This window comes from Macrotis lagotis, chromosome 4 (assembly GCF_037893015.1).
Source record: "Macrotis lagotis isolate mMagLag1 chromosome 4, bilby.v1.9.chrom.fasta, whole genome shotgun sequence".
Classification (NCBI taxonomy): domain Eukaryota; kingdom Metazoa; phylum Chordata; class Mammalia; order Peramelemorphia; family Peramelidae; genus Macrotis; species Macrotis lagotis.
In genome coordinates this window covers 188,554,132-188,567,739 of record NC_133661.1, presented here as the reverse complement: position 1 = coordinate 188,567,739, position 13,608 = coordinate 188,554,132, and the positions used below count along the sequence as shown (strand labels likewise).

Sequence of the window (13,608 nt, the reverse complement as noted above, 5' to 3'; positions counted from 1 at the left end):
CACAGACATAGAGACAGAGACAGGAAGATAGCAAATAAGAAAGAGTGGTTAATCTGGTCTATTTGCTTTACAACCTCACAAGTATTGTTTGAGATGGAACTATAATAATAATAATAATAATAATAATAATAATAATAATAATAATAATATGTATTTTATAATAATTATAGATAGCAGTTAAAAGATACTTCAAATTTTGCAAATTATTTTACATATATTATTTCATTTGATCTTTACAAGAAGCTTATGGGTTAACATGGGATACAGGGGAAGGAGGATTTAATGCTTCACATTCCCTAGAGTAACTCATTGAAAGCTTGGGGAAATATAAGAAAGTTGCTAAGAAAAAAATTTACGTATGAAGTAAAGAAAAATTTACTAATCATTTTAACTAGGATTGTCTTGAGAGAGTGGTTCTCTGGAATTGGTAAAGCAAAGAATGAATGACCAGTTTGAGAATATTTTAGAGAAATTATTACTTTTCAGGTCCCTTCAGAATCTGACCCTGATCACAGATCTCCACAGCCTCTCTTCTCTTCATTATTTCTGGACTGAGTCTATTGAGATAATGGTTATGTCTGTTTACATTGCATTATCTTACACAACTTTAAATCCTCAGGTGTGCAAAATAAATGGAAAGAGGACAAAGAATAAGGAGGTCTGCACTATAGAAGTGAGTTTTTTTTTTTTTGCCTTTCATTTGTCATAATGCTCAGGTACAAGTATTAGGAAAAAATACTTTCAGAGCTGGTGCCCTACTATATATATACATATATATATATATATATATATATATATATATGTATGTATGTATGTATATATTCACATGGAAAGTTGACTTACTAACAAGTCGGACAAACAAAATTATCTTTTTTAACCAGCATGGGCAGCATTCAAAAGAAATAAGGAATCCATAGAGAATGAATAATTGCTTTAATAACAAATTCAAAAGCAAAATATGCTTGGCACAATTCAGGAGAAAGATATAGATATTCATCAAGTTTTCAGGATTATTGACTGATTTGACCATTAGTCATTATAATTTGGCATTATACAGTTGCAATAATTATCTTATCTGAAATCCAAGAAAATTCTTCCAATCAATATGATGGCTCAGATGTTTGTACTTCTATTATAATGAACAATACTCATAACAAAGTTTGACTCCTTTTGTTGTACTGTAGAAATAAAATCACTAAATTGAGAACAATAACAATAGGTCTCTGACCTATTCCACAATTTTAGATCTGTATGAAACTATACTTTATCCCCAATTTGAAGGGCAAATACTTTCCATATTCTCAATTGTGCAACAAAGAAGGACTTGATAAAGTTCTCATAATCCATGTATTCTATTTTAAAGATGGTCCATTTTTAATAAGGATTGATTAATTAATAACAATTTTTATGAGTTAAAACTAGGGGCAAATTTCATGCAATTTTTTTCACAGTTTAGAACAATAATAAAGTAAAACAACCAAAATCAGTAACAGACTTTTATAATATTCTAGGGAAATAGGAGGTTTGTCTCTTAACTAAATAAGATAATGGACATCTAATATTTCCAGGAGCTGAGATACCGGCTCTTTAATTTCCTCATGGCAGACTTGACATCTTCATTCCTAAGGGAATAGATGATGGGATTCAAGAGAGGGGTACAAACAGTATAAAAGACAGAAAGAAATTTATCTACAGAGAGTCTGCTAAAAGGCCAAATATAGAAGTAGATGCATGGCCCAAAAAAAAGAATTACAACTGTTATATGAGCTGTTAAGGTGGAGAGAGCCTTGGAGGAACCACTTGAGGAACGGCGCCGGACAGTGACTAATATAACAGTATAAGAAATAATTAAAGCCAAAAAACAGCTCAGAGAGATCAGACCACTATTGGTTAATGTCATAATATCCATTTCATAAGTATCCATGCAGGCCAATTCAATCACTAGAGGAAGGTCACAAAAAAAACTGTCTATCTCATTAGGCCCACAAAACGGTAGATCTACTGTAAATGCTAAATGGCTCACAGAATGAAGAATCCCCACAGCCCAAGATATAATAACAAAAATTATACAAAGTCTTCGATTCATAATAGTACCATAGTGCAGAGGTTTGCATATGGCTATAAATCTATCATAAGCCATTGCGACCAACAACATCATCTCACTTCCAACAAAGCTATGAAGAAGGAAGATCTGGGCCATGCAACCCTCAAAGGAGATGGTCTTGTGCTCAACAAGAAAGTCAGCAATCATCTTGGGTGTGGCAAAGTTGGACTGACAGATGTCAATGAAAGAGAGGTTGCTGAGCAGGAAGTACATGGGAGAGTTCAAATGGGAATCAAAGACAATAGTGAGGATGATGATAATGTTGCCCAGGACAGATGCCACATAGACTATGGTGAAGATCACAAAGAAGAAAAGCTGAAGTTCCCAAGAATTAGAGAGGCCCAGCAACACAAACTCAGAAACCATGGATTGATTTTCTCCAGCCATTTATTCAGTCTATATGGGTTGTTACCACCTAAAGAGAAGAAAATCAGGAGGGGATGGAAGATGGTGTAATTATTTTCCAATTTCATGCTCTTATAATATATTAAAATATTTGTAATATCAATCCACAAGCATTTTTTGAGTATTTACTATACACAATGAGGACACTGTTGTACTGTATTGTAATCTACAATATAATATTGTATTATGCTCTGGTATCTCCATTATAATACTCCAATAGATGAGTATTTCTACTATTTTTACTCTTCCTAATTCTAATTCTAAAGGTGAGTTGAGTTACACACATAAATTATACAGGATACATAACTATGATAAATGGATGGTACATAACAGAGATCTAAAAGAAATCATTTTAAGGCAGAGTGGTAATGAATTTTCACAGAAGAAATAAAACTTTGACCTGACTTTAGAACAATAAGTGAGATTTGAAAAGGCAGACTAGAAGGGTTATCCACTACAGGAATGGAAATTATGTCAGTAAGAAAACATGAGATTGTGGAGAGATATGTTAAGTAGACCAGTCTGACTGTAGTGGAAAGGGTCAACCTAGAGAGTCGTTACAGATAAGATTTAAAAGATTGGAGTTATATTGTGTAGGTTTTGAATAACAGCCTAAATAAAAGTTTTATGGAACTTGGACCATGGAGACATGAAATGTTTTAAAGAAGGGAATAATGTGATTACAAAAAATTCACACATCCCTTTATCACTTAAGAAAAAATTATCATTTCAACATAATATTTTTCATCCTGCTATATGATTCAATAAATATTTATTAAGGACCAGCTAGATATTAGGTGTGGTCCTAGGCACTAGGGTTACATGAAAATGGAACGGTTTCTGCCCTGAAAGAGTTTAAGGAAACAAAATTACAGAATAACTAACTGATTAAGACTAAGTCACTCACATAGTAAATAAACATCAGAGCCATAACTGAAACCTAAATCTTCAGATTCCAAATCTGGTGTTTATTTTATCTGTTTTTGTCTTTATACCCTATTTCCTTGGACATAGAGGTAAAGGAGAAAGAGATTATATACCGAGGAGAAAATGTAACTTTTTTGTTTTTTAAATAAGAGTTTTCTCTTAATTCTTTTAATGAGGATTAGTCAGTTCCCCAAAGAATCAACTTTGAAAATTTGATAGTATATGACACTATTCATCACTCCTTTTTTTCCATACATTTTTCTCTTGATTTCACAAACACTGTTTCCCTAACCCTCCTCCTATGTCTCTATAAGCTTTCTTGCTCCCATTCTTTTTTACACCACTGCACAAAAGGTCTTTGTTCCTTCTTGTTTTCTCTTTCTCTTTTCAATTTCATTCATATTCATAGTTTTATTTATCATTTTAATACCAGAATCTCACATATAGATGTTAGACCCTGAACTTTTCCTTTAAGAAATTGTCATTTCAGAGGCAGCTAGGTGGCCTAGTGGACAAAGCACTGGCCTCGGAGTCAGGAGTACCTGGGTTCAAATCTGGTCTCAGACACTTAATAATTACCTAGGTGTATGGCCTTGGGCAAGCCGCTTAACCCCATTTGCCTTGCAAAAACCTAAAAAAAATTGTCATTTTGGAATACCTACATGAGAACTCTACTTGCAAGTCCCACCAGCAACTCAAAAGATATGTCCTAAAGTGAACTTAACTAATTCTCTCCCCCTATATTTGATTGTTTCTCCTTCTGGTCTCACTGTTTCTTTCAGTGTCATTTACTTTGATTTCTTTCTTTCTGCTTCTTTCTCATATCAAAATAATTATCATTTCTATTGATTCTACCTCCATAATACTTCTTTTATCACCTTCTCTATTTCCAATTCTAACATTAAGTATAGTTCCTCATTAACAACAAGCCCCTCCATTGCCATAGCTGCTTGATAAGTATTTTTGCCTTCACTTTATCACTCACCAAACCCATTCTTCATATCACTGCCAGAATAATTTCCTATTGATCTCATTATATCATCCATCTATTTGATGTCTTCAGTGATTCCTTAATGTGTTCCTGGTAAGGTTCAAGATGTTCATCACTCAAGGCTCATTCACAATCTAGATTAATCTGCCATTAAGTTTTGTCATTCCCCTTTCACATATTTTATCCCACAGTTCACATGGACCACTTGCTGTATCATAAAACAGCCTTTGCTTTTCCCCCACTATGCATTTTCTCAGACTCTTCTCTGTGACTGCAATGTCCTCCTTTTTCTTCATCTGTTGTATTTCTACCCATACTTCAGATCCAAATTCTAATGTCACCTCTCCCATATGACCTTTATAAATCACCCTGTCTACAACACTTTCTATTTTGACTTCACCCCGGCATTTTGTTTTATATCTCTCTAATGAACCTAACATATATTCTTATATAATATTATAACATATTACATATAATACATATGCTTATGCATTGGAGTCAAATGTGTCAGAATCTTACTTTCCCTTCTAAACTATAAATCTATAAGAAGAGAGACTGTGTTAGATTCAGATTATGCATCTTGTCCAATCTTGCTAGCCTCATGTTCATTATATATTTTATTATTTATTTCTGATTTATATAATATCATAAGCTTCAGCCTGTATTGTACCAATTACAACACACATTTTAGAGATCAGAAAACTAAGGATGCCATTCAACTTCAGAATGGTAGAATTTGGGTAATTCAAGTATTATTTAGAAACTTCCTTACCTATGAAATATGTTAAGAAATAATAAGTTATCTTGACAAGAAAGGTCCCAGATACTAAAGAAAATCAAAGAATTCTAAATGAATGTAAATGTTCCTGTCACACAATGATGTGTCTAATCTTAGAACATTTTGTGAAAGAAATGGAAGTGATCATTACTTCATTCCTTCATGTTAAATGATTTGTCCAAGGTCTCATTAGTCAATTAGTGATCAAGTTGGTATTTGAAACCAAATGTACAAGGTCAAGGCTCTTCTAGCTGCCAAGAGTCTCCCATTTACCAATTTCCCTCTGTCTAATTTCTTTTTTTTTTCTCCTTCTGACATCTTATTTTCCCCATAAAGATACATAAAGTATATATCTATATTGAAATGCTAATATGTTAAAACACCTTTAAAGACATTTCACCAGCTGTTTTTTAGATATATACTTATTAACTTTGAAAGTGCAACATTGAAATATAACAATGAGGTTCAGGGACTCAAGTCTAACACTATAATGTGGCTGGCAGCATTTAATTACCCTGAGGCAGCTCTGTACAGAGGGAAAAGATTGAAGATAAAAATAAAGAGGCTTTGTCTCCTGTCTCAGTTCTTGGTAATTAGTAAGGCTTTGGGCAAGACATTTAAGTGAGTCTCAACTTCTTATCTATAAGATGAGTGGAATAGAAGAGAGAATCTAAAGTCACTTTTAGTTCTAAATCAATAATGGCATGAATTTGTTAAATATGATGAGAGCTTAATAGGATAATGGTGATGCTGTCCCAAAGAATTCCTTGGGGAGTGAGTGAGCAGATGAATTCTGTTCAATGAATTCTGAAGTTAATCTAGGAGAGTATTCCATCTCTAAAGGCAAAATACTACCAATGAAAGGAAAGACAAAGACCACCGAATGAAAGAATGTTTTGTCTAGTTTTAAATTTTGAAAGAAATATGAAAGATTTAACTCTGGAACAAGATGAAATCTCTTATAGCATGTTTGTAACAATGTTAAAGCAGCAATGAGAAGGAAAGGGCAAAAACAAGAATGGAAAGAGAATCAGAAGAAAGAATGAAAACAATAAAAAGAAGCTGTTATAGGAAATTAGGAAATAGTTATTAGCATTAATGCATACTCTGCCTTACATACCAGCATCAGCAGCTCTGGCATCTCTCTTGCTAGAAATTTTAAATATCCCCTAGCTTCAGTTTTTCCGATTTCCAGTAAATTTCAGGCTACTTGGCACTAACATGCTTAAGAGTTTCAGAAATGATTGTCAACTGCTAATTGGGCTGAGTAATCAGCCAAATACAATTGACTATAGTGATTTGACTCTAATACAGCACTGTTGATGGGTAGAGTGTTTGAGTCAGAAAAACCTAAGTTCAGATACTACCACTGACTTTTATTTACAGTATGATAATAAGTAAATCCCTGAGGCTGAGGTGTGAACTACTAAGTGAGCTAAGAATGCATGGGCTACTTAGCTCACAGGATTTCTGTGATGAAAACAAGAAATAATAAAAAATGCAAAATTAAAGTTACTGGATTTTTATTACTAAGATAGGTATATGCTAGTAGAGAGAAGAGAATTTGCCACTGATTAAGTTTTGCAACTATCGTGAAATTATTTAATCCATTAATTTCCTCATCTAAACATGAGAAATTAAATGGTCATTTTTATCTCTGTCAGCATTTTTCTAAGAAGAAAATATTTAATGGTGTGATATGAGCATATAAAATATTGAAAAACTCATGCAGGATTTCTTGGTTTTCTTTAGAGTCAAGTGGTAAAAATATTATATTATCTTATTTTTATCTATTACTTTATAAATATTTTATTTATTTATTTTTCCAAATACATACAATATAAACTTTTATCAAACACTTTTGGCAAGGGTTTGAGTTTAACATTCTTTTCCCTCCCTCCCTTTCCTCCCTCCTCCCCCTGACAGAAAGCAGTCTGATATAAACTCTACATTTATAACCATGGTTAACCATGCTAAACATAAATTCATATTGATCATATCATATATTATCTTTTAGCACACTTCAAGGATAAGAAAACTTCTAGAGAGTTTTTGATATAATCAGAGCCTCTCAATCTGAAGTGAACTATTATTTAACTGATATTGAAACTAAGCATGACCCAAAAGATGTGAAGATGGCACAGTGGAATATATATATAGGTGACCTGGGACAACCAACTTAGTCTTGTTGTTCCTCCTTTTCCTCTTCCGCAAAATGATCCTTTATGAGGTCTTTCCCTGCTCTTTCCACTATGAATTTCACCCATTCAGTTTTGTTCATAAAAATCTGAGGACCTGATTTTTTTTCTTTGACCTTGAAGCAAAATTATTCTTTAATTGCTTAAAAAGTAGCAACTTCACCTTTATTCAATAATTATAGCTTGCTTTTTCATAATGCTCTCTGATTTATTAAAGAGTTCATATACATAATTTGGTCCTTCTGCATCTCATAATCTTGGGAGCTAGGAAACCAAGTATTATTCTGATGTTTAGCACAGTGTCTCCAGGACTTGGCAGAGTTCCTAGCATATAATAGGTACTTAAGTATTTATTAAAACATCTTTTCCAAATGTCAGAGTAAAGATTCATGCCTAAATACTAATTAAGTCTTCTGCTCTTCCCATCTCATTCCATGATTTCTCACCACAGTCAAACTTTGCCTTTGTATAGTGTCCCTTCTAAAATTCCATATGACTAGTCACTAATGTAATTCTGAAATAAAAATCTAGACAATGCAATGGACTGAACAAGCAAAATGACTACAATGCAATCTTCTTTTGATCCCTGTATACTATCTTGTTTTACCTTTTCCCCTAACAAGGATATCTTTGAATTATTCCTAAAAAATTCTGGAACTAGGGCCACAGTAAGAGTATAGTGCCATTTGTGGTCCCAAGTAGAGAGAAATAGCACTCTTTAACATGATGCAAATCTGACTTCAACACTCTTGCCAACATTGCCCTTTTAGAGAAAGGAACTCAGGATTTGAACACTATCTGAACATTTTGAATTCAGATACCTAAGTCAAATATAGAATTCCATCATATAGACTTACGTTCTCCAAAAATTTTCCCTTCAGTCCTTTGATTCTTCTCTTTCTTTCTTTCTTTCTTTCTTTTGTTCTATCAATGCTTCTTAAAATTCTTTGAAACACCTTTGTCTGATACATATATTTCCACAAAGAAAATTGTGAAATGTTCTATTGATTTAATACATTCTAAATAGACTTCCTCTAGTTCACCCCTACTATATTAAAAGCCCTTGGGAGTACCAACTTCAGCAGCAACACTGACTATATTCATGTTGCTCTCTATCAATTAATGACATGATCTTTATATTATGGAGATATATAGTCTCCTCCTTTGGAGAATCATCCTGCAGTGGGAGTTATTAAGTTATTCAAGGGACAAAAAAAGGTGAGCTATTTTTTTTCCAGCTTTTCTTAGTCATACTAGTAATACAAACTTTTTAAAGTATAAAATAATTATGATTATTCTGCTTATGCTTGACTTTCTATCTTCCAATTATAGAATCTTCTATCTAGAATCTTATAGAGAGACATAGTAGTGTAATTTTATTTCATGGCATTATTGCCCTTAGAGCTAGAAGGAATTTAGAGTTTGTAATTAATTTGTATCTTCCTTGTTGCATAGATGATAAAACTGAGGTACAGAGAAATTGAATTGCTCTAGATAACACAGATAACAAATATCAGAACCCAATCTTTCACCTCTACAAGAATATATTCCACAATGTTCCACACAGATGATTATTGAAGCTATTCTTAATATTTTTCCAGTGACAAATTATTCTTTACCCAAAAGTCCATTTCTATCTTCAAGATGTTTTACTTTTTAAAAAAAGTTGTTCCTTCTAACAAATAAGAATCTGCTTCCTTTTAAATGTCACCTATTGGTTCTAGATATGATCTTCTTGACAACATCTTTCTATTCTATATTGAAGCCTTTTAAAAAGTTGGTAACAATTACTATAAACCTTCCATCTCCAAATATTTTTCCCTAAGTACAATATCTTAAGCCCCTAAAATGATTCCCCATATCACATGATATGATAATGTAAGGCAAACACCCAGAAGGTAATGGAAAGACACAATTGATTTTACCTTTACAACTCTCCCATTCTACCCCTTCTTTCCTTTGACACTGCCACCACTCTTGGTGCAGGCCCCTGTTCCATTCCTGCCTGGATTACTCAATAGCAAGCTAGGGAATCTATTTGCCTCAATTTTTCCAAGTCTAATCCATCTTTTATTCATATACAAAGGTGTTTTTTTTTAATAAAGCACAGGTTCAACCATGCCACCACTCTACTCAATAAACTCCTAGGGCTTTCTAACATCTCCAGAATCAAATAAAAATCTTCTGTTTGAAGTTCAAAATTCTTCATAACCTAGCACCTCCTACCTTTCCAGTATTCTTATACCTCATTCCCCAACATTCTAATGCCTTCCTTCTTCTGTTTTTTAGTTTATTTTAAGGTAAACGGGGTTAAGTGGCTTGCCCAAGGCCACACAGCTAGGTAATTATTAAGTTACTGAGACCGGATTTGAACCCAGGTACTCCTGACTCCAGGGCCGGTGTTTTATCCACTATGCCACCTAGCCACCCCTGTCTTCCTTCTTTTAATTATTTCCTAATTATCCAGAATAAAGAATGTTTTCACATTTTTTAATTGTTGTCTCTCCCACTAGATTGTGTACTTCTTGAGGATTGGGATTGTACTTTGCTTCTTTTTGTATCCCCAGCATTTAATACAGCTCCTGGCACATAATAAATATTTATTGCATGACTATTGAGTGATGTGACGGATGTGGATAGGCTATAATAGTTGATAAATAAAGGATTATGCAGGAAAAAACATATATATGATACCACCAAAAGCCTGGGAAAAAAAGATGTGGGTGCCTAGCAAAATCAAGGGAGAAGCAAAATACAAAAGTCACTTGCTCTACTAGTATCTTGTCATAACAAAAGAATTTGAGAAAATAACATTTCAATGTTACATCATCTTCTTTGCAAGTACAGAAAAAAATATCAGCCTATTTCTATCAGTCTAATAATTAACACCTACTGGGTTCAGTATTTCAAATAGAAGAGTTATAGTAATTATTATTAATTATTTAAAAGATTTGAATGTACAAGATAAATATGTTATCCTAAAGATCATAACAAGAAAAAATAGGTAGCATTTAAAAGGAAATAGGAGGACATGTTGAATTTTTCCATTTTCATCTTCACTTTTGGCAAATAACTTGAAGTGAACTAATAAAAGGACATAGATGGGAAGTACAGAATGGGCAGGCAATGAAAGGATTATAATCTGCCTCATTGGAAGGAAGATCCACATTAAGAGACCATAAATCTATTGGAGTATTAGCACCACATGGTTTCTTCACCTTTTCCCATTCTAGTTGAACTCTTCTTAATATGACCCAGTTTTTTAATTGCTGTTGACTTGCTCAATTGTGTCCAATTCATTGTGACCTCGTGGAACATGAGATTATAAAACAAAAATATTGGAGTGGTTTACAATTTCCTTCTTCAGTGTATTAAGGCAGGCTTGCCCAGAATCACAAATCTGGTAAGTGTCTGAGGTCTTCCTGACTGCAGATCTAGTACTCTTTCTGCTGAGCCAGTTTAGATGTTTCCAAGTTTATAAATATTCTTCTTGAAATTTTCTTTCTTGAACCTGAAATTGAAAACAATTATCCAGAAGTGGTCTGAATAGTACAAAGCCCATCAAGAAGTTCCATTATCTGGGTGCTATGCATTAATTTAAAAAATCATAACTATTCTTTCCATAATTATATGTTTCAGACATATTTATGATTTCATAAAATAATGTTGCAGTCAATGCTTTATGATTGACCTAATTGATCATTTATAACTATTCTGATTTTATTTTGTATAAGATCATCAAGTTTGATGTTGAAAGGGTACTTAAAGATTATTAATCCAGTTCCCTCCTTTTATACATGAAGAATATGAGGAAAGTGAATTGATTTGTTCAAGTTCATATTGTACTAAACAAAGATGCTATTTCAGCCTATATCCTTTGAATATAGAGCTAGCATTCTTTCAATTGCATCACATCACAAACCTATGCAGTCTGGTTATTTTAATCATCTTAACATAATTATTTTATATTTTTGTAAATTAATTCACTGAAAATTTTGACAATTGGAAGAAAAGGGTATTGCAGTGGTTGGAGTGTTGGACCTTGAATCAGGGAGACACATTTTTTTTTAATTCAAATTCAGTCTCAGATACTTCTTAGCTTGTGGTTGTTTGTCCTTCATTCTCAAAGAAAACCATGTCATCAAGGAGGATTTGAGTTGGGGGAGGGTTGGATGTTTGAATCAACAATCACACTTTCTTCTCCAGAGCCATCTGAGTCCAATGACCGGATATGAATCAAGATGATTGTAGATAATCCTGGATATGAGTGATCAAGATTAAGTGATTTACCTAAGGTCAAACACCTAGTAAGTGGCCAGTGTCTGAGGTTGCACTTGAACTCCCATCTTCCTGACTCCAAAGCAAGTGCTCTATCCACTGCATCTGGACAAGTCACTTTCCAAGTGTGTTTAAGTTCCTCATCTAACAGATGAACTAGAGAAGGAAATGGTAAAAAACTCCCATATCTATGCCAAGAAAAACCCCAAATGGGGTCAAAAAGAGTGTCAAGGGCAACTGACAAAACAACTTAAAAACAACAGAGCACATTATTGTGAACTGATGCTTTTTAAATAAACAAAGGCAAGTGGAAAGATAAGAAATTATCCAGGTATATTCATCAATGAAATAAGATCACATGAATGATTGAGGGTGGGGATAAAAAAAAACAAATCTTTTAATTGATTTATTCATGCTATTCCTTTGAACAAAGACTTACTTATTTCTTTATTAGTTCCCAAACCATTTATGACATTCAGATTATTTCCATTTCATCTTTCCAGTCTTACTTCTTATTATTCCCTTCTATGTACCTTAGACTCTAGCAAAACTGGATATGGATACTCAATTCTTCTTCTTCTTCTATCCCTTTCCACCAAATACATATACATTATTTCACATTTCTATGCCTTGTCTCACATCACTTTTTCTTGCTCATTAAATGACTTTCTTCTTCACTTCTAGAATTGCTCTTGAACCATTAAAGCTGAAACTAAAAATCAAGTATTCTGTGAAGACTTGGATCCCTTGGCAAAAACTTTTTCATCTGTTATTAATAAACCTCTCCTTATGATCTTACATGATACTTTATCTTGTTCCCTTATCTAAAACACCTGTATAATAATTTCTTTTATAGATTATGGTTATGTCATTGTACTCTCTTTACTGATCTGTAAGCTCCATGAGGTTGTAGATATTTTATTTTCCAGATTTTGCATTTCCTCCAGCTATATTTTTATTTTTTATTGCTTTTTTAATTATCAAACTTTTTTTGCCTCCTATCTTTATCCCAGCTACATGGGTAAAAAGAAATATAGAATCCTTGCATCATATAGTCTTAAAATGTTTGGTAAGTGAATGAATGAACAAATGTCCAAATCATATTTGATTCCATTAAAGAACAGATTGTGGCAGCATGGTTCTGTCTATAGGTCACATGGCCATATCTAGAACATACTAAAGATTTTTATGCATTTTATTATTATTCAATTTAATTTGTGTTTGTATGTGCCATTAATTCATAAAATGGGAACAATTAAATTAAACCAGTTTTAAATCATACAGAAGATTGAAAGAAGATATGGTGCCTAAATTATTTTCTTTGAAATATATCAGCATCAACTTTCATTCTTTTGCTTAGGATAGTTTTTCATCTGAGGAAGCAGGACTCTTGTAAATAATATGATATCAAGAATTTTTATAATAGTAAACTATATAATTTAATGAAAATAATTTTACTTCTTTAGTTTAGATTATCTCTAAGTTCTCTTCCAGATCTAAATAACATTAATTCCTTTTTTTAGGTTTTTGCAAGGCAAATGGGTTAAGTGGCTTGCCCAAGGCCACACAGCTAGGTAATTATTAAGTGTTTGAGGCTGGATTTAAACCCAGGTACTCCTGACTCCAGGGCCGGTGCTTTATCCACTATGCCACCTATCATCTTCCTTAAAATTAAAGGACTAGACTATATTCTATCTCAAATGTTCTATGAGCTAAAAAAATTAATTATGTGTCCTTTACCCTTTCATATGTTGAGACAAAAATATTCAAACATGCTCTCCTACATTCAAAACAGATTATTGTAAAAGCCAAGACTTGTTTTAGCCATTGACAAAATAGACAACTATTTCAGTGATGTAATATCTAGAATATTCTACTTTTTTCTTATGAGCTTCTCATTTCAGAAGCTAAAATTTAAATATAAAAC

General features: G+C 32.9%; 1 protein-coding gene across 1 annotated transcript; it reads right to left on the bottom strand.

The window, feature by feature from the left end:
* Window positions 1-1,555: 1,555 nt before the first annotated feature.
* Window positions 1,556-2,491, bottom strand: LOC141520184 (olfactory receptor 4K1). The gene has a single exon (XM_074231993.1). It carries the CDS (start codon window positions 2,489-2,491, stop codon window positions 1,556-1,558), a length of 936 nt encoding a protein of 311 aa, XP_074088094.1.
* Between the last annotated feature and the right edge of the window lie 11,117 nt (window positions 2,492-13,608).